Raw genomic sequence first — 21,589 nt, forward strand, 5'->3', positions numbered from 1 at the left:
CCCGAGAAACCCCTCCCCCCTGTACAGTCCCCTCCCCTCCCCTCCCCACTGCACTGCACAACCAAGAAGAATGTATTTATATCCGCGGTTGCCCATAGATTCAAAGATTTCACGGCTAAGTTAGTGTCTGGGTGGATCACTAAGCGGAGAAAAGTAGTAGGTACAAAGAAGAAGAACATCTACGACGGAGAACCACAAGTTGGTTCTGAGGCTTCACCGAAAATATCATCTGCACCATCCAAATTACCATTTCAGATATGGAGGACTATCAAACCTGAAGAGTGGGAAGCATTTGTTGCCAAAAAAAACAACACCAGAAGCTATTATAAGAATATTTTATTAAGACTTAATACACTTAAATCCAGTATTATTGTATAATACCATACCTAACCTTTGTTTATAATTGTGTGTTTTAGGCAACTCGTAAGAAAACTAGCGCGAGTGCAAAAGTAGAAAGTATTATCATCATTTGGGTGCTCATTTGTACAATGAGGCGAGATAGAATAGGATGTTCAGCCATTACCCCACAATAGGGTCAACAACGGCAACGGGGACTAGCTCAACGACGACAATTGCACAACCTCGGCAACCAGATAGAGTCTTCGATTGGTAGTGTTCGATGCATGGGGTTGATGCAAAGGGAAAAAGAGTCTTGGCTGATCCCGGAACACAACAGATAGCCAACGCCTTTGTAAGTACAGATTATATGGTTATATAAGGTATATATAATATAACTTGTGCACTCACGAGCATTTCTCTCTTATCCTTATGTAGATTGGCTTGAAGGAAAAAGAGGCAACTAGTGAGTTCACTCCTAAAGGACATATTGAAGCATTGCACGAAACTTTAGGAAAGGACCACAGTGGACGCGTGAGGGGCGTAGGAGGTGTCCGCCCCGGTTTGAGAAAGGTATATGGTGATCAATACTCTACAACGATAAGATCGAGTGCAAGTACTGTGAATTCGGCAGCGTCAGTAGATGTGAAGGCTATGAAAGCTGCAATTCGGGAGGAGCTCAGAGAGGAGATGACATAGAATTTCAACGCCATTTGGAGCAAATGGGTTTACTGACTTTTGTTGCATTCAAGAAGGGTAGTGTTATTACACCTAGCCAGCCTGATCCACCTGTAGTACCCGAGTTGAAAATAATCACTTAATCTCTTTGCTTTGTTAAACAACTACTGTTCTTAAATGCATGAAATTCTTACTATATGTTGTTTCATAGACTAACTATAAATAGGGTTTTTTTGTGATGTGAAGTGTAAACTCTATCCAAAATGTAGTTGGAAGCTCAGCGCAAGATATACAAAAGAATATGGATGTCTGCAGATTCGATTTTTCAAAGACATTCACAATTACACACCTATTAAGGTTAATAAGCAAGCAAATGCTAAGTTTCTTGCAAAAGAGTACCAGGAAAAACTCCTTAAACATCCAACATGGAAATTGGAGTTATTCATTAAGGATGTTCATGATACATATAATATAAGTATCGATAGGTGGCAAGCTTCTACTGCAAAAAAACTCTCATTGTCTGCATGTGCAAAGGTAGTTGAGAAACAATATGAATCCTTAAGAGCTTATCAACACGAGCTAAAGAGATCCAATAAGGGGACAAGTGTGTTTCTAGTTTTGAAGCCCCATATTTCTAGTTTGTCCTCAATTTCACATGATTTATATCAACTTTTCAGCTTTAAGGAATGGGTTTTTGAACGGATGTAGGAGGGTCCTTGGCTTAGATGGTGCATTCCTCAAAGGTTATTGTAAGGGTGAGTTACTTTGTGCAATTGCAAGATATGCAAATAACCAAATGTTTCCAGTGGCATGGGCTGTTATGGAGTCAGAATCCAAAGAAAGTTGGTCTTGGTTTCTTGAACATCTCATTGATGATTTAGAGATGCAAAGTGGTAAGGGTTGGACGTTATTATCCGATCAACAAAAGCTATTACATTAAGTTTGTTTAAATCTTCTTTTGTCTTTTGTTTCTCTCTCGTATACATACATGATACCACATAAACACACGTCATGCTAACTATTTCCCCCAATTCCCAAATGAATTATGTTAGGGGTTGGTGCCTACAATATCCAAATTGCTTCCTGATGTTGAGCATAGGCTATGTGCAAGGCATATATTCACAAATTGGAATAAAGTAATCAAGGGTGCTCCCTTACACAAGTTGTTTTGGAAGGTAGTAAATGCATATACATTGGAAGGGTTCAATGATGCCATGACAGAGTTGAAAAAACAAAGCCCAAAAGCTTACCAAGAAATGTGTGCAAGATATGTGAAAAAGTTTTGTAGGTGCTTCTATAAGACTTGGGAAAACACATGAGTCACTTGCAATAACATGGCCGAGACATTCAACTCATGGATCCTTGAAGCTAGAGAGAAACCAATTCTTACCATGTTAGAAGAAATTAGAAGGCAAGTTATGTCTAGGATGGTGGAGAAGAATGCACAAGTTGCTAAATGTATTGGCACTATTACACCTAGAGTTCGAACAACATTACATGACCACCGTCAAGCTACTAAGAACTGGAAGGCAATAGAAGCGAGCAAAAATGTATATGAAGTTCAGCATGTACATAACAACAAGTTGACATTTGCCGTGAGGTCAGATAAGAAGGTATGTATGTGTAGATACTGGGATGTGAAAGGGATTCCATGTTGGCATGCAACAACAGCCATATGCTCTAAAAATGAAGATGTAGAGGACTATGTGGCAGTGTGGTACCACAAGGAGACTTATGAGGCTTCGTATTCATTCTCTTTAGAGCCTTTGAATGGACAAAGCATGTGGAAGCAAATAGATAGCAACCTCATTTTACCAAGTGATCATAGGGTTAAGTACGGGAGGCCTCCAAATAAAAGAAAGAGGGCATATGGGGATGGTAAGCGTCAAACATATAAATGTAGAGTTCTAAAAAGTGGGAAACATATGTGCTCTAATTGCAAAGAGCCTGGTCACAAAGTTCGCACGTGCAAATATAGAGTACATGTGGGTGAGCCACTTGATAGTCAAAATTCAGAAGTGTAGCAGTTTTACAACCTTTTCTAGAGAAGACAATATTATGAGTGTTTAGATGGATTTTCTATTAGACGATGCTGATTTTTTAATTAAACTAAATTTAATTGTTTTGCTCCTCATAATTTCCACATAGTCATGTGTGCTTATATGGTTTCTCATTGATTAGTATTTGGTTTATTTTTTCTTCCTTCCAAGTTATAACAATTATGTCGCAAAAGTTGAAAAAAGGATTCAATTATTAGACTTTTTTTTTTAGATGAAAGATACTTTCCACTAAACATTGTACAAACAAGCTCTCTATATATACCTTTACATAATCATGACAAACGAACTCTACAGTTGAAGATGATTAAATATCTAGCAGATTATAGTGCTTTCATGCTTAGCAATAGAATATGTGTTTCACTTCAAGATGATAATTATATCCAGCAGATTCTGGTGCTTCATACTTTGCTTATGACAGGTTATATTCTTCTTGTTTCATTTCTTTTTCTTTCTGTGTGTTTTGATTATTGTGTCTAATGACCATACTTGAATATTACAATTTACAAGCAATATATACAGTCTCCAACATTGCAATTAGAAATATAGCTTATGACTAGCATTGACCAGATTTAGAGTACCCAACTTCAAGCATTTAAAAATTAAAACTAAATCACCTTCGATATTCTTCACCAAAAAATTGAACTTCATTACTCTAATACATTCCAATTGCAATTAATAAAAAAAATGGATAATTACAATAAAACTTTATCATCCTCAAGTAAAATCCCATCAAAATTAAAGATCGAATTTTACCTGCTTGTAGAGCGTTGGATGATTCAGTCTTCGCACAGGCGTCAAAATGAAAGCCTGATCCAGAATAATAGCTTCAGTAGATCTGAAATTCCAAGGAGAAAGACAAGGAGAGAGAAGAGGAGAGAGAATGGTGGAAGAAAAGCTTGAGCAGACATAGAAAGACAAAGAGGAAATGGAGCTTCACAAAAAAAATGAGAGCTGGGGTCCTACGGAGCTAAACCGACAAAGACAAGACAACAAACTCAGGAAGAACAAGTTGCACAAGAATACTGTATAATATGATATATTACTATTTTTTTTTAAAAATACATACTTCCCTCTAAAAAAATACTTACTAAAATGAAAATAGCTAAATATACTAAAAAGGGTGTAATCTCACATTTGAGTAAAGTTATGGGGGTTAATCACCACAAGTGAAACTTAAGGGGTCTAATTTCACTTCTGAACAAACTTAGGGGGTTATTTACCACTTTCGCGAATGAAAAAGTGAAAAAGTTTCAAAAAGTTTGCCAAAAATCAAATTTTGGTGGAAAAGGTAAAGTTCCCTCCTTTTTTGGTGGGCAAAGTAGGCGGGTACTTTTTTTTAATAACACCCCACGTGTTGTTGCTTAAAACATCTAATTGGGTCATTTGAAGGTGGTCCCAACTTTGTCTTCCTACCCACCTTCGTCTGTGTGCCTTCTCTCTCTGTTTCACTTATTGTGAAATAGATGAAGTATATATATTAGTGATGATATTTGATCAAAGATTTTAAAGTTTGATCACTAAAATGAAAAAGTCAATATATTGTGAGATGGAAAGACTAATATTTTATTGAAAATCCGGAACAATTTTGATGTGAGATGAACGAGATTTGAAGAATCACGCAAAAAGTCGAACACTGAGTCGACAATGACGTGGTTTACCAAGATAAACATGAAACAGAAAAAACATTGTCAAATACGAAAACTCCCAAAATATAGCATATAATCATATAAAGATCTTCATCAGTCATCACAATAACAAATTAAATTTAGGTAGTGTTCACCAAATCATCTGTCCAATCTAATCCAATTCAACCTCTAACGTACATTTGACGTCTCTATATTTATTACCATAAAATGCTAAAATTCACACCATTTCTACTTCGAAGAAGGTTTCTAGTACATTGCCCTAAACTAAAACAATGATCTCAATTCGACAATTATGGCGGAAGAAATCTCTCAATTCTGGCCTTCCATGGCTTTATTCTTACTATTCTACTCTTCCTGCGTCATCGCCTGTTGTTTGTCAGCTACGACGTCGTCTTACTCAGGCGACATTTCCTAGAATAATTAAGCCAAATGATCAAGTTAGATTCTAGCTCTTTTTTAGCTTGGTTGTTTGTTTTTGCAATATTTACTGTCTAATTTGAGTGCATGATCTTGATTCTTTCATGTTGATTACTGTTTTCTGAAATTATGGTTATAATACTTAGAATGGGGATGATTTTGGAGCTTTTTTCTTGTTAGGAGCAAGATCATGTTTTGAATTGTATTATATGAATTGATATTTCGTTGACAATGTTTCTTATTAAGTTTTGATAGTATAATTTTGGATATGTAGTTGATACAATTCTGTAGATCAAGGTTTTCCTTACAATTGTTATGTTCTGAGTTTATAACCCGCAGGTCAGGGATTGTATTTAAAGTTGTTTCCGCTGTGAGTGAATGTTAATACAATTTTGTAATTCAAACTTGGTCGAGGGGGTTTTGTTTTGGTGGGCAGAGAGGTGGGAAGACGCTGAATTTAACTTGTAGGATCTGAGACACTCTCATTTACTAGGATCTTTGGCTGCAGCGTGCTTGTATTATCAGTCTGGGATTGAAATTAAGGTTGTTTCCGCTGTGAGTGAATGTTAATACGATTATGTAATTCAAACTTGGTTGTGGGGGGGGGGGGGGGCTTGGGTGGGTAGAGCAGTGGGGATACGCTGAATTTAACTTGTAGGATCTGAGACTCTCATTTAGTAGGATCTTTGGCTGTGGCGTTCTTATATTATCGTTCTAATTGTAGTGAGAGACCATTGGAGATTATTGGTTGGTTATTTGATGGAGATTCTTATTTGTAGTTGTCTACTTTTTCAACACTGGGGAACATACTGCCAGCTCATTTTCTCTTTTTCTTTATTTATGTATGCTAGCCGAGTCTGCACTATTTATTCAATGGTTCTCGCTTCACAACTCATGACGCTGTTGAGCATACATCGGGTGGGATGGTGGATGTACCTCTAGCACAGACAGGTGAAGGTATTGCTGAATGTGAGCTGCTGAAGTGGTTTGTGCAGGAGGTGAGTACTTGATGTTGATTTAATGAACAACTGATAGTTCGTAAGATATGCATGTTGATATGATGTTCCTGAACTCTTGTACTTTGGAAACATGGTCCGTCTTTCTTGCCATTAGGGAGCCATTAGCTTTTCCATTAAGTCGACACATGGAGGCAAAAATGATTTTTTGCACTTATAAGCTGCTGTAGTCCTTTTGGAATATTCTGCTGCTGTGTAATGAGTCATCCCTGTGAGTCCTATTTTTTTCAACCGACATTTGAATTTCAGGTACAAACACTCGAACCATGACACAATGTCACTAGATTCTTTATATATAAAGCAGTTCCTCTAACTTTGTCCTTCAACAACATGATTTCTCCCCTCATCTGACGTATCTCATCTTAATCGTTTGGCCTTCTTTTTCTGTAGATAACAGTTCAGGACTTAAAAAAGGTTTTGATATGGGGAAATCTTTTGTCAGAAAAGTTAAACCTTTTATTGGTTGCCACATGAGGCGAGTTAATGACAAGAGAAGCACTTATACATTTTATTTAAGGAGGCACTGTGTATTGATATGAAGCATAAAAGCCATAGGCCACAACATAGGAAAACCCAATTGAAAATAATTTAATGAAAGTAGTTAACTCATTTTCAATTTTGATGCTCGGACTTTTATAATGAATAGGTGAGTTATCTGTCCCTTAAATAATTTATAAAGGATTGGGAATTGAGAAACAACAAAACGAATAATTATTGATGATTGTATATAACTGGTTATATATAAAATAATACTATTAGGATAAAATTGTTATTAAAGAAGTTATGTAAACACTGATTTTCTCCTGCATATAACACAAAACCTTAGTTATTGCCTTTTTAACTCAAAATTGATCAATGCTATCTGTAAACGTCGTTGAACTGCTTTCTTTGTGAAACATGTTTGATGATTGCTTTCTTTGGGAACACAAGACAACAGCCCCCCTTAAGCACATCTAAATTTATCAAACTTGACTTTAAACGCATGAAAATCCATGCTTTCTTGTCTTACCTAACTAAGGACCTTCCAAGAATAGAAAAGACGGCAACAGCTGAGCAGATTAGTGTCTGTCTCTCAGTTGAAATGAAGTTAAGGGGAAAGCACCCCTTATGCCCAAGCCATCTCACGCATGGGATGTGGAGGACTAAAGGTAAATAGTTGATAAATTTGAGCTTCTGCATAGGATCTTAAATGGTTATGACCAAGGCATCTCACACATGTAGCTCAGTTGCTTTCTCTTCGAGCACTAGAGAGTGAGCTTTCTGTTTTGATCTTTTCTCTTCGGAAATGCTTGGGGCCTACTTTGACATAAAGGGTGTTTCTTTCATAATTTCTTAACCTATTATATCTACTATCACGAAAAAATAATATGATCTGACCCTCAGTGGTAGATGCAAAAAAGAGTATTCTTGAAAATGAACATTATTTAAAAAAATTTAAAAAAAAAGTGTTGGGGCTCCAAACAACTAGTCGATGTTACTTTTTAAGGATAAGTAGTTTCTTCAATATAAACTGTACTTATATTTGCAAGACCCAACAGTGATTTCTAGCTTGGGCCAATTTTCTCATAACTTTTAATCTTTATATTCAAAAAATTTCAACTTTGGAGCTAACTTATTGTCTTATCCCCCACCCCCCAAAAAAAAATAAAAAAATAAAGGGTTAGCTTTAATAAGTCACTAGTAGAATAATTGCTTATTGCTGGGGTCATCAAGTGGCCTATTGCGGCGGTTTTGGCTGCGTAACAATTAAGGGCACAACAATAGGCCAAGATATTGCTGCTGTTCCTTGCCAAAATCGTGGCAATATGTGTTTGTTTTTTAAAATCACATTTGCCGTGGTTTTGGACCAGGAACCGCAACAATAGGTACTGGTACAGGTAAAAATAATTTTTTTTTTTTTTTTTTTTTTTTTTGCATTTTGCCGTCAGATTGACCATTGGTATTGGTATAGGCAACAATAGGATTGGAAGCATTTATTAAACAACAATTTTGGGAGGATTTAGAGGAGGTTGTGCAACGAGTGCCTATTAATGAAAAATTGATCATTGGTGGGGATCTTAACGGACATGTGGGCACTAGTCGAGTTGGCTTTGAGAGCATTCATGGAGGTTTTGGGTATGGGGAGAGAAATGAAGCTGGAAGTGGTATGTTGGATTTCACATTAGCCTATGGTTTTAGTATTATGAACACTTTGTTTGAGAAAAGAGAATCTCACCTTGTATAGGAGTGGAAGTAACGCGAGTCAGATTGACCTCTTTTTAGTAAGGATTGCTTGGCGGAAGAGTTATACAAACTGCAAGGTGATACCGGGTGAGAGCGCAACCACCCAATATAGACTAGTCGTGCTTGATTTCCGGGCTAGGGAGTCTTTAAGAAAGCGAAAACTCAATGTGGAGCCGCGAATCAAGTGGTGGAAGCTCCAAGGGGAGCACAAAGAGAACTTCTTAGCTAAGATGGCTAGTAAAGATATCTGGTCTTGTAACACGGAAATGGATGTAGATTCGACATGGACAAAGATAGAACTTAGTATAAAGGAAGTGGCGAAAGAGGTCCTTGGAGAATCTAAAGGAACTGTACCACCAAGTAAGGACACATCTGGGTGGAACGAGGCAGTGAGACAAGCGATAAAAAACAAACGAGAAAGTTATAAACTTTTGGGAAAAGGTAGCAGTGATGTGAATTATGAGAAGTATAAAGAGGCTAGAAAAGAAGCCAAGAAGGCAGTACGAGAAGCTAAAGCACAGGTAAATAAAGAGCTTTATGCAAGATTGGATACGAAAGAAGGTGAAAAAGACATTTATAGAATTGCACGTATGAGGGACAGGAAGATAAGAGACATAAGAAAGGTAAAATGCGTCAAGGGTGTGGACCAAAGAGTGCTTGTGGAGGATGAGGAGATAAAGGTTAGATGGAGATCGTATTTTGATACCTTGTTCAACGGTCACAAGCCATCGGGGATGTACACATCCCGCCAAGTATGTTAAATCGTGAGTTTATGAGGAGGATTCAAAAGGTAGAAGTCGTTTTAGCATTAAAAAGATGGGATTGAAGAAAGCTACGGGGCTAGATGGCATACCTATAGAAGTTTGGAGGTGTTTAGGGGGGAGAGGAATCGAATGGCTAACAACATTCTTCAACATGATTTGGAGACATAACAAAATGCCATTAGAGTGGAGGAAGAGTACTTTGATTCCTTTGTATAAGACCAAAAACGATGTACAAGATTGTACCAACTACCGAGGAATCAAACTAATGAGTCATACTATGAAACTCTGGGAACGGGTGATTGAGGAAAGACTTAGGAAACATGTAAAGATATCGGAGAACCAATTTGGATTTATGCCTGGAAGATCGACTATAGAGGCCATCCACCTCATAAGACAAACAATGGAACATTACCGTGATAGGAAGAAGGATCTACATATGGTTTTCATTGATTTGGAGAAGGCATATGATAGAGTACCAAGAGAAATACTTTGGTGGGTGTTGGCAAGGAAAGGTGTCCCACTGAAATATATAGATATCATCAAGGATATGTATGAGGGGGCAACTACGAGTGTGCGGACTACGGTGGGGAGGACAGAAGAGTTTCCTATTACGATCGGAGTGCATCAAGGTTCTGTGCTTAGTCCCTTTCTCTTTGCTCTAGTCATGGACGAACTAACGAGGTCAGTTCAAGATGATATACCATGGTGTATGATGTTTGCGGATGATATTGTGTTGATTGATGAGACAAAGGAAGGTCTTGAGAGTAAGGTGGAATTGTGGAGGCATACATTAGAAGCCCGTGGTTTTAGATTGAGCAGAAGTAAGACAGAGTATATGGAGTGCAAGTTCAGTGGGGTTACAAGCAGCGAGGCGGAGGCTGTCACTTTGGATAGCAAAGTGGTTCAAGGATCGAACGTCTCCTGTTACCTAGGATCCATTCTCCAAAAGGATGGAGAACTGGATGGAGACGTGGCGCATAGAATTAACGCCGGTTGGTTAAAGTGAAAAAGCGCCACCGAATTCCTTTGTGATTCCGGCATTCCCTAGAGATTGAAGGGAAAGTTCTACCACACTGTAATTAGGCCTGCTTTGTTATATGGCACCGAATGTTGGGCGGTGAAACAATGCCACGTTCATAAGATGACCGTGGCGGAGATGCGTATGTTGCGGTGGATGTGTGGCCACACAAGGAAGGATCGATTAAGAAATGAACAAATTCTGGAAAAAGTTGGAGTTGCATCCATTGAAGAAAAGATGAGGGAGAATCGATTAAGGTGGTTTGGTCATGTGAAAAGGAGATCAGGCGATGCACCAATGAGAAGAATTGAAGAGTGGAGTAATCAAATTGTAAAGGGTAGGGGAAGACCTAAGATGACTTGACTGAGGGTAATTGAAAGTGATATGAGGTTACTTGGGATTGAGGAGAGCATGACGTTGGATAGAAGTGGGTGGAGGGGCAGTATCTATGTGGAGGAAGGGGTCTGATTACTGCATTTATTTGTTTTTCTCAATTGTGTTGGTATTAAAACCTTTTGCTGAAAACCTCTTCTAAACACTTTTTGGTGTAAACCTTGTTTTCAGAAAAAAAAAAAAATTTTATCACTCTTGACGATGCCATCTCCTCTGGTCACGATTCCAGTTGACGATTCATGTTAGCCGACCCCAAATCACCTTGGGAATAAGGCTTAGTTGTTGTTGTTGTTGTTTGCATTTTGGTGTCAGATTTGATTGATAAAAATGTAGGACGAAAATAATACAACACAAATGCAAAAAAATTGCTTATTCGACTACAAAAAGAAATAAAATACAACATAATGCATATATAAAAAAAATAGAGAAAAGAAAAATATACAAAAAATGAAAAAAAAAAAAAACAGAAAAAATTGTAACATCATCCTAACATCAGATATGATAATTACAAAAGAAGAAGGAAAAAAAAAATCCTGATTTCAACTAATGATTACAAAAAATAAAAACCTAATAACATCTAATAATTATAGCAGGATGCTTCCTTCTGCGTCACATGCTTCACCGTCGTTAGACCTGCCGCAAAACGATGAGGCTGGGTTCGTGTGATTTCTTCCGCATCAGACGGCCATTAACGTTGTTGGAGATGGCGACGAGCGACAAGGCTGAGTTCGTGTGGCTGAACGAAGAACAACAAGCGACGAGGCTGGGTTCTTACTGCGACACTCGTGATCTCTTCGTGGGTTCTTGCTAGCAATTACAATTTTTACTCTCTCATCGGAAACCTCGCCGGTGATGGAGAGAGGAGGATCGGACGAGGATACGAGAGAGGCGAGAGACAAGAAGAGGGTACGAGAGAGGAGATGAAAGAGGCGAGACAAATTGAGAGAGGACGACCGGACGAGAGAGAAGCTTAGGGACGACCGGAGGAGAGAGAAGGACTGAATGATGAGAGAGGCGTGCGTGAGTGATACTAAGTTTAGATCTCGCTTGAGGCGTATAAGTGTTGCGTGAGTGCAAAACCCTAAATTTTTTTATTAATCATTTCTAATGACAGAAACCGCGGCAATATGTCTAGTCAAATAGTCGAACTTTTTTTCAAAATTTTTCCCGTTGATACCATATCTATGTGGTTTTAGGACGAAACTGTAACAATATCTTTATTTTATATTTTATATTTTCTTTTTACGTGATATATTGTTGCTTATGGGTAAAACCGCAGCAATACCACCGCAACAATATGCAATTATTCTACTAGTGAGTTCTCATGCGAAATCCGAGCTTTGTACACTATAGGGGAAATAAGCAAGAAAATGAAACAATGAAGAGCAAGCAGAGAAATCTCATATATGGGAGAAGTGTAATGGAGAAGTTTTATAATGTAATTTAGAAGCTGAAATGCTGCTAAATGAATGATGCTCTTGAGTAGAACAAGAGAAGCTGGGATCACTAGAAACCTAGGAGTAAAGTCAAATATAACGTATGGAGGTTTGCTTGAACCTTCTGCAATAACTTTACCATTTTGGCAACTTCTTTGTGTTGTTTACACAAGTGAGTGTTAGAAATTATGTTGAGCTTCTTTAATTCTTCTATTATAAATTTGTTGTTTGGTGTCAAACTTAAGCAGTGCTTCGTGTTACAGCTTTAGTTCATATAAATCTGGCACTGCTCTGAGCTTCATATATCTTGGGCTGTTGTTAACTTTCTTCAAGGATCACTAATTCAAGAGAATCATGAACATGACTCATAACAGTTGCACACAGGAATTTTGCATAATTGCAACATATAGATTGTGGAGATTCCAAAATCCTCTTCACTACTCCTTGTCCATCCACACCAACCAGCCACTTCACCAAAACCTAATGTAGCATTGTCAATGAACCGAGCCTTTCTGTATTTCCCTCTTAGATGATTAGTGGCCATATTTTATGCTGTTTCCGCTTTAACTAATTTCAAATGACTTTGTTCCCAATTTCCCAATAGTGTATAAACTATAAAAGGATAATTTATCCTTCTGTTTTCCGGGTCTTATATGCATGTCCATGTGCATGCATCATGCATGTACAATTGTATCTTGGTGTAGACTGTGTAGTATGTCATACATTTAGGAAATATAGGAAATTAAGCACATTTCATGTTTGTGCTTATAGTATGTGTATTTGTCAGCTTTCTAGTTATTAAGTCAGCGGCCTATCAGTGGAGAGGATGGTTGTGCTGTTAAATTATTACATGGTGTGTGATGATGTTAGTTGTTTGATTCATCACTCTGCTGCTGAGTAATTCTATTTGCAGGGCGACGAAGTCGAAGAATTTCAACCACTTTGTGAGGTCCAAAGTGACAAAGCTACCATAGAAATTACGAGCCGATATAGGGGAAAGATCTCACATATTCTTCATGCTCCAGGTGACATTGTAAAGGTACGTGGTTAAATGTGTACTATAGCTTTACTAGAATGGGTGCCAATCGACGATATTTCCAACTATCGAGTATGCTTTCTTGTTAGATTACATATTGATGTCTTGATTCACAAAAAAGAAAGAAACAAAGAACCACCATCTACTCTCCAAGGGGGCTGGGCTGTATTTATGCTGACTTGCTGGTGTGAGGATAGAGATGCTGTCCCAACTCCCAACTAACCCCTGATTTGATAGGAAATGGGTAGCTGCTGGTTCACAATGAAAGAAGTGCAAACATTTTAGTAAGCCATTTGGATTTAGTCCATTAGCATCCGAAAGTCAAAGAGTAGTGGATCTATGACTCCACTGGAAACTGACAATAATTATAGTTCCGTCATATTCAATCAATTACAGCATTGAGAGATGAACTTGCTGCTGGCTGGTCTAAAAATGTTATGATTTATGCAAAAAGAGCTTCTGTAATCTATTTGAAAGGAATCTACTATCTCTAGGTTTTCCCATTATTAATTGGATATTGATAGCTCCTACTAAAGCTCGTTTTCTCTGCTTGGGAGGCTGTCAAAGGGACAATGCCAGTAATGGATGTTTTCAAGAAAAGGAAATTTTGCATTGCAAATTATCGTATTCTGTCGTAAGGAGGAAGAGTCTGTTAATTACTTTGTACTCTTGTGTCCTTGGGTCCTCTCCCTTTGGGACTTATCTTCAGCCCTGTTTCATCTGGATGCACCCTTTGTTATGTGAAAGATGCCATCGTAGTTTGGAAAAAGAAGGATGAAGAGATGTTGGCTTGTGAACTGTAGAAGCTGGTACCATTGGCAATTTGGTGGTACACTTGGAAGGAAAGAAGCCAACGGATTTTTGAGTGCATAGCCTTCGCTTGTCAAGGTTTTATGTCCCTTTTCTCAGGCTTTTGTATAGCCCGAGCAAAGATTTAATTTGATAGATACTTGATTATACTTGATTTTATAGATAAATTGCTCCTTAATAGTTTGAAGACATTAATATTTTTCATTTGCCGGTCTTTTGTGAATTTGTTCATGGGTGACACTGCGCTTGGTGTCATTCTAATATCTCTCTTATTACTTGTTCAAATAATAGAAACTGTGAAAAAAAAATACACCATATGCTAAGTCTGCAATAGATGTTTCGAGTGTTCTCAATGTTATTTAAGTCATGTCCTTGTGACTTCGAACTGAACCGCCTCTGTTAAACTCCAGTCAGGGGTAGTTGGGTCTATTTTTCTCTTTGTAGTCCACGAATGTGGTTTTCTTGATTATCTAATGAAGGCTTTGTATGTGAGCCACATTGTGGATGCTTAATTCAACAAAAATTTGCAGCTTAAAGAAATGTCATAAAACAGTCACTAAGTAATTATGTCATTTGTATCCAAGATAATATTTTTTGATGCATAAAACTGCTGTGGTACTTCCTCATCTGCTATGCATTTCTTGAATGAATGGCAAAAAAGACGTGAAAAATCGGAAAGCCAAAGTAAGCTTTACTTGAAAGTTAGCAACTCCCTATCACTGAATGTAGATGCACCCTCAACTAGTGAAATGAAGGTCCTGTATTTTCTCCCTTAGCCCCAACCCCAACCCCCCACCCATAAGAAACAAAAAAAATTCAAAAAGATATACTACCTCTATATATTTTTAGTTGCACCATTTGCTTTTTCACATTTGCCGAGACACTTCTTTGAACATTAATATCTCTTATTGGGTGTAAGTAAAAATTATAAAAAAATGATATTTGGAATCCTCGCATTGAGACGAATCTAACAAGACCCAACTTGACTATGTTTTTTCTTATATAATGATGCAAGATAGTTTAACAAAGTTGGTTGATGAATAGTGCCACAAAAGCAAATGGTGCAACTAAAAAAATACGGAGGTTTTATATTTAAGTTCAACATACTTCCTCTGCTACTGTTTTTTGAGACCTTCTGAATTTAAAACAAGTTAATGGAATTACAAAAGTATTTCCTATTCTTTCTTTCAGTTTTTTTTTTTTTTTTGCTATTAGCCCTCTTCTTGACTGTAGGTTTCTGGTTAGCAGGTTGGAGAAACTCTTCTGAGGTTGGCTGCTGAAGAATTTTCTCCTTCAAGTGTAACTGATGGTTCCTCTGAACCCAAGTTAATTGATTCGAGTAAACAAGTTGAGTCAAGTTGTCAAGTTCTGTTTACAGATGAAAATAGATTGAGTGGCATACTGTGTGCACCAGCAGTTCGTAACCTAGCCAAACAACATTCAATTGACTTAAGTGATATCAAAGGAAGTGGTAAAGATGGAAGGATATTGAAAGAAGACATTTTAAATTATGTCAGTGGCATAGCTGACACTGAACCGTCTACATATTGCTCTGACAGATCAGTAGTTGATAGTTCACTGTATGAAGACAAAACTTTAAAGCTAAGGTATGTTTGATATGCAATTTGGACACCAGATATACTCCTTGTGCTGTTTTTCTCCCTTCTCAGATGCATAGGTATTTCCTTATTTTGTTGGAAAGAAGTTCGCTTCTGAAACACACTCAATAGTGCTCAAAACCATATATTCTTGTGTGTTACAATTCTAAGTAAGATATAACTTTTCTCGCCAAAAAAAAAAAAAAAAAAAAAGTAAGATATAACTGGTCACTTTGGTGTTCCACTATGTGCCTGAATATGTTTTCACAGGAAAAACTGAGTAGCAACTACCAATAATATGTTTCCTGCTTATTTTTGTGCTGTAATCTTGTCATAAGGATAAGAGCATTTGTCACTACTACCTAAGATTTTCAGTTCTGTTGTCTAGTCTGGAACTGTGTATACTGTTTGAGCTGCATTGTAGTCTACTGTGATACCGGAAGCCAACGCATGGTACTTGTTTTGGTGCACAACTTGTAATTCTTTTCAACGCCTAGAACGGTGCACAACTTGTAATTCTGAACGCCTAGAACATCTGAGAGGGAAAGGGGGCTTCGGGGAAATATGCATTGCAAATGTGTATCATCTTTGGCAAATTCATGTCCTACTGGATGCATATCGGAGAATTTTAGTACCTTATTACCATACTAGTACTCCATACTTTTTGAAGACGTATGACTTGAACAATATTTTGCAAAGATGTTCTGAAATGTTTGAGAACAATCTTCCTTTTTCTCTAGACCACAGCCAAGTAATGGAGTTAAACATCATCTGCTTCTCATAAATTCACACTTGCATTTATTAATAACAATATCAAAGGAAGATCCTTTGTTTTGTCAGGAATGTAATTGTTCAGTTTTTCATGTCTGAGGTCCAATTGTTCTTGGATATTATGAAAGTAAACTGTTTTCTGCTTCAGGGGATTCCAACGTGCGATGGTCAAGTCCATGACAATGGCTGCCAGAGTTCCACATTTCCATTACGTTGAAGAAATTCGCTGTGGGGCACTTGCAGAACTCAAAGCATCTTTTCAGAATAAAAATTCTGATCCTAGTATAAAGCACACTTTTCTTCCGGTTTTGGTCAAATCATTATCAATGGCATTGAACAAATACCCACTTTTAAATAGTTGCTTCAATGAAGATATGCATGAGATCGTTGTGAAAGGTTTGTACAAGAAATTGCAAATTTTTTCCTGTGCAAATTTGAGCCACCTTCATTATATTGATCTTCGTCTTGGTACTAGTTTATGTTCCTGATTATACCTAGACGTTATGAAATCTAAATTTAACTAGTTTTCTGGTGTTAGTGTGTCGGATTAACTTTTATTGAAAAGATGAAAAATTTTAACTTATATGTGACGACAATTTTAATGTGTTTTTTTAGGTTATGGTAGATAACAATGTCATTAGAATGAAAATAAAGTTTAATGATAAAGGGTTGATGCTAACATACTGATTTGCACAAAAATCAATTCGTACCATCAAAATGTATTTTGGTAACCTAAGGGAAGAAAAGTAATTCATCAGAGAGTGTGTTCTTAGATACCAAAGGCTGCAAAAGTGCAAATAGAATGAGTTTTCTTGAAGATCATTTCTTACTTATTAATTAAGATCGACAAAAAGTTCCTAAAACAATGAGGGATTAGTTCATCATATACAAGGCTGAGTCCAAGTGTTGGAGATTTCTCAAAGAATCTGATCTGTTTCACCAGCCATTTTAGAACACACGTGTAACTCTCTATGTGCTTTAGCTTTATTCCAGGACTGTAAAACTGTGAAATATTTTAGATGCATGTAAACTTTTATGAGCTAAATAGTGGGGTGGAAATGGATATACTCCTATTCCTCTTCATTTTCTCAATTTGCCACGTACTCTAATATGTGCTTTTTTAATACAGAGTTATTGGGCTTCTGGACTTCGATATCAATCAACTATTTTAATAATTTTTTTGTTGCTGTACAGGCTCCCATAACATCGGTATTGCCATGGCTACTCCCCATGGTCTGGTTGTACCTAATATCAAGAAGGTTCAATCTCTATCTATATTAGAGGTAAATGTCTTGTCTAGTTGATTTGCTATTACTTTTATCAACGTGAAGTGACTGAGTTCTCCTTGATGAGCTACCAAGCTCTGGAAATTTCTCCTTTTTTGGTGTTGCTTTTTTCTTAAAAACATTTTTACATCCAAGTGCGCAATGGAAGTTAAGACCATCATTCTTGCTTATCTTTTCGTTCTATTTAATTTTCCTTCTGTTTACCGTAGTGTGATGACGGTTCAAAGTTTTCCCGATTTCAGTTTCGTGATTCCTATCATTAATAGGTTCAAAATTGTCTTTGCTTACACAAGTGTTTATCCTCAATACCCCTGACATACCTCAGCATATTACCTTCCCATCACTGTCTATTACAAGAGCTCTGAATTCTTTAGATTGGTTAAAGGTAAATGATTTAGGTCCATATGTTTTCTCTCAAGTTGTTAATAAGCTTTTGGCTAAGGTTGTTTCTAACTGTTTAAGTTAGGTCTTGTTTAGTACAATTTCTGATAACCGAGTACTTTTAAAAGGGGGGGGGGGGGGGGAGAGAGACCAACTTTGATGCTTCTTTGGTAGTTAATGAGGTTATTGGCGAGTCTCGTAGAAGTGGGTAGTCCAGTTTCGTTTTTCAACTGTAATTCGATCAATCTTATGACCAAGATTTTTGAGCCTTGGCGTGTATCCATGTCACATGCTGAGATGTGCATTACTCGACACTCGTGGCCGTGTCTGGATAACGTACATGAATGGTATCATTTATTAGTAATTGGGCCAATGGATGCAAGGTTCTAGGAATATTCTTCTCTCCCCCGATCTAAGCATTTGTTAGTAAAATTGCAACTCATAGGGAAGGACTTAAATGGACGATATTTTCTTTTAAAATCTGTTTTCACTATGACTGTGAGTAAAGGTAAGGTAATACTTCTTAGCCATTAAAAATAATAGTTGATCTCATTGAGAATAGCATCTTTGCTTTGTTATGCATTTCAAGGTTTAAGATCTTATGTTTGAAGTGGAAAAATGATTTAGATGAATGTCCTGATTCTTCTAATGCAATAGTTAGTTCTTTGTTTCTTGTTATTGGAGATATAACTTTCCAATCGCTTCATTTCCATATAAATTGTCAGTGTTGATTATTTAGGCTTCACAATTATGTTTTCTAGATAACGAAGGAAATTTCAAGACTACTGCAATTGGCGATTGAGAATAAGCTTAGTCAAGATGATATATCTGGTGGAACAATAACTCTGAGTAACATTGGAGCAATTGGTGGAAAGTTTGGTTCTCCTCTAATTAATCTGCCTGAAGCAGCAATTATTGCAATTGGTAGAATTCAGAAAGTTCCACAAATCACAGATGATGGGACCGTGTATCCTGCGCCACTAATGAATGTAAGTTTACTTTAATAGTCTCAATTTTTCCCTTCATTGAGAAAACTTTATTTTGCAATGTTTACACCCAATGATGGAAATTTTCCAAATATTCTTGACTGCATATACATTTAATGGATGTGGTAGTTTCAGACTGTATGCACATCTGTTCAACTAGACTAGGGTTGGGGAATAGGGAATACTTTGGACATTTACTGAGAATAGTGCGCTTGTGGGATATTTTTGGAATTATTGTTTGACAGGGATTGTCGTATGGAGAGATACTGTTAATATGCAGTTAGAGAGGAGTGATCCTCAATTTTCTTATATCATGATGGTAGTCAAAATAGATTTTTCTAGTTCTCTGGTAGTGTGTGCTGTCTTCTGATTCTTTGGAGAAGTCATAATGCTTGACTTAATTTGCTGAGCCAGATTGGAACATCATGTTCGGCAAGTTTTTGCTTGTAAGCCAAAGTTGCTGAGGTGCTCTACATATATCTGTTTAAAATGAGGAACCTAGATGGATGTCTGTTTAATTGAAAATAAGTGCAGTTATAAATGGAATGATCATAATATCTCATCCTAAGTAGAATATGTGGAATTCTATTGCTCACCAGAGCTTAAATTTCTGAGGTTTCTGATGTTTTAGATTGATTCTCAGGTAAATATTGGTGCTGATCATAGGGTTCTAGATGGAGCAACAGTTGCAAGATTTTGCAACGAGTGGAAATCATTTATTGAAAATCCGGAGTTACTCTTGTTGCATACAAGATGATCATCAATTCCTTGTATGTAAAATAGATTGCATGTGTGGGTTCTGGCGGGTTATCTTTATCTAATGGTCACCAAAATGTAGTATCTCCAGTGGTAGCATGTATACATTCACCTGTATATGATAATGAATAAAAGCAGCAACATGTATGCAACAAGTGCCTATTGGAATTCGGGAGAAGTAATCATTAAGCTATTATCTCTATTATATATAAAAACTCCTAATCTTTTGGTGTTCTTCCTCTTTATCCAAAATACCCCTAATAATCAAACAAAATTACAAATTGAATTCTCTCTTCTTTTTTTTAAGAAAAGGGAAAAAATGATTCTTACAACTGTAAAGCAGTTACATTTGCACCAATAAAAACAAAAATATACGGTTTTTTCACTTGAGATTTCATGAAATGCACCAGGTACCCTCATTGTTTCAAAAATCCACTAGATGCCCTTCTGATTTGCATAAAATGCACCAAGTACCCTTACTGACTAACGGTGTTAAGTTTCCGTTAGCTTTTAGGGTTAATTAACCCCTCTAACCCTAATTAAATCCTAATTATTCCTAATTAACTAACTTAACCTTAACTTCTAACCCTAATTTCAAATCCTAACCTAACCTTAACTCCCTAACTTCAAACCCTACCACCACCACCACCCCACCACCTCCCCCTCCCTTCCCCCACCCCACCCCACCCCCACAACCCCCTACCCCGTGGATTTCCCCACCCCACCCTCTACAGTAGCCCCTACCCCCGTTCCCCCACCCCCTCGCAGCCTCCCCCCACCACCGTTCCCCCTCACCCCTGTCGATTTTCGTCGAATTCCCCCACGCCCGTCGATTTCCCCCACCCCGTCGACCTCCATCAAATCCCCCCCCCCACTCTCGTTAGCCCCATCCCCCGTCGATTTCAACCAACGACCCTCAATCACTTTTTCTTTGTCTTCAATTGTTGTGGGCTGCTGGTGTATTTTTTACCCGGATGGGGGAATTTGACGGGGGTGGGGAGGTGGGGGATATTATGGGGTGGGGGAAGGGGGATTTTGGGGACTAGGGTGGTGGGGGAGGGGGGACTACTGCGAGGGGTGGGGAGATGGGGGGCTGTTGCGTGGGTGGGGAGGAGGGGGCTGCTGGGGACTGGGGTAGTGGGGGAGGAGGGGGGCTGCTGGGGGGTAGGGGGGAGGGGTTGGGTGCTGGTGTGGGGGAGGAGGGTTAAGGGGTTAATATTAGGGTTAGGGTTTAGGGTTAGAGTTTAGGGTTAAGGTTTAGGATTAGGGGTTAATAATGGCAAAATGGTAAATAAAGTTAACGGAAACTTAACACCGTTAGTCAGTAAGGGTACTTGGTACATTGTATGCAAATCACAAGGGCATCTGGTGCACTTTTGAAACGAGGGTACCTAGTGCATTTCGTAAAACCGCAGGGGTACCTAGTGAAAAAACCGAAAAATATAACAATATACTTGAATGACGATTAAATTAAAAACTTTCACAAAATTACCAACACGCGATGTCACGCATCGTGTGCAAAAGATACTAGTGATAGTATATGTTAGCTCTACGGATCTTGTGTTATTTAATAATTCTCAAATAAGTATTTATTTGTCATCTATATAAGGTTTACCCAGGAATGACAGGTCATGGCGTCATTACTCTAGCCTAAAAAAAATTCTTCGGCAAATGGCCTAATTTAAGTAGTAGAAGCAAAAAAAAATTAGATACTAGTTTGAAAATAAAAAAACACCCTACCAAAATTATAATCATCCAAAATGAAATCCGTTTTGAAATATTGAATGAAACAAACAATTAAAAATTTGAAAGGAGTGTCAAAACTCATTTTGATTATTGTTTGGGTCCATTATGACGAAATTACTAATTACCCCTACATGAAGGGAAGATAACTCTCCACCAATTGGAGTTGACTCGAGTACTCCTATTATTGGGAGCCTCGACCTCTATAATAGGATTGTCTCATCAATCAAAAGGT

The 21,589-nt window shown here is 37.6% G+C and overlaps 1 protein-coding gene across 1 annotated transcript; it reads left to right on the forward strand.

Moving 5' to 3' along the window:
- Positions 1 to 4,775: 4,775 nt before the first annotated feature.
- LOC104906530 (lipoamide acyltransferase component of branched-chain alpha-keto acid dehydrogenase complex, mitochondrial) lies at positions 4,776 to 19,845 on the forward strand. Its single transcript, XM_010695297.4, has 8 exons — positions 4,776 to 5,157; positions 5,989 to 6,135; positions 12,901 to 13,026; positions 15,082 to 15,440; positions 16,351 to 16,598; positions 17,397 to 17,485; positions 18,631 to 18,858; positions 19,499 to 19,845. Exons 1-8 carry the CDS (start codon positions 4,993 to 4,995, stop codon positions 19,610 to 19,612), a joined length of 1,476 nt encoding a protein of 491 aa, XP_010693599.1. The 5' UTR covers positions 4,776 to 4,992; the 3' UTR covers positions 19,613 to 19,845.
- Positions 19,846 to 21,589: the final 1,744 nt, after the last annotated feature.

Source organism: Beta vulgaris, chromosome 3 (assembly GCF_026745355.1).
Source record: "Beta vulgaris subsp. vulgaris cultivar EL10 chromosome 3, EL10.2, whole genome shotgun sequence".
NCBI classification, from domain to species: Eukaryota; Viridiplantae; Streptophyta; class Magnoliopsida; order Caryophyllales; family Amaranthaceae; genus Beta; species Beta vulgaris.

Bases quoted from the DNA above. Each gene is read 5' to 3' on its own strand.
- LOC104906530 (XM_010695297.4), top strand. From the start codon at position 4,993: ATGATCTCAATTCGACAATTATGGCGGAAGAAATCTCTCAATTCTGGC. The intron at 13,027-15,081 runs GTACGTGGTTAA...TCTGGTTAGCAG, and splicing joins CTCCAGGTGACATTGTAAAG to GTTGGAGAAACTCTTCTGAG. The intron at 15,441-16,350 runs GTATGTTTGATA...TTTCTGCTTCAG, and splicing joins GACAAAACTTTAAAGCTAAG to GGGATTCCAACGTGCGATGG.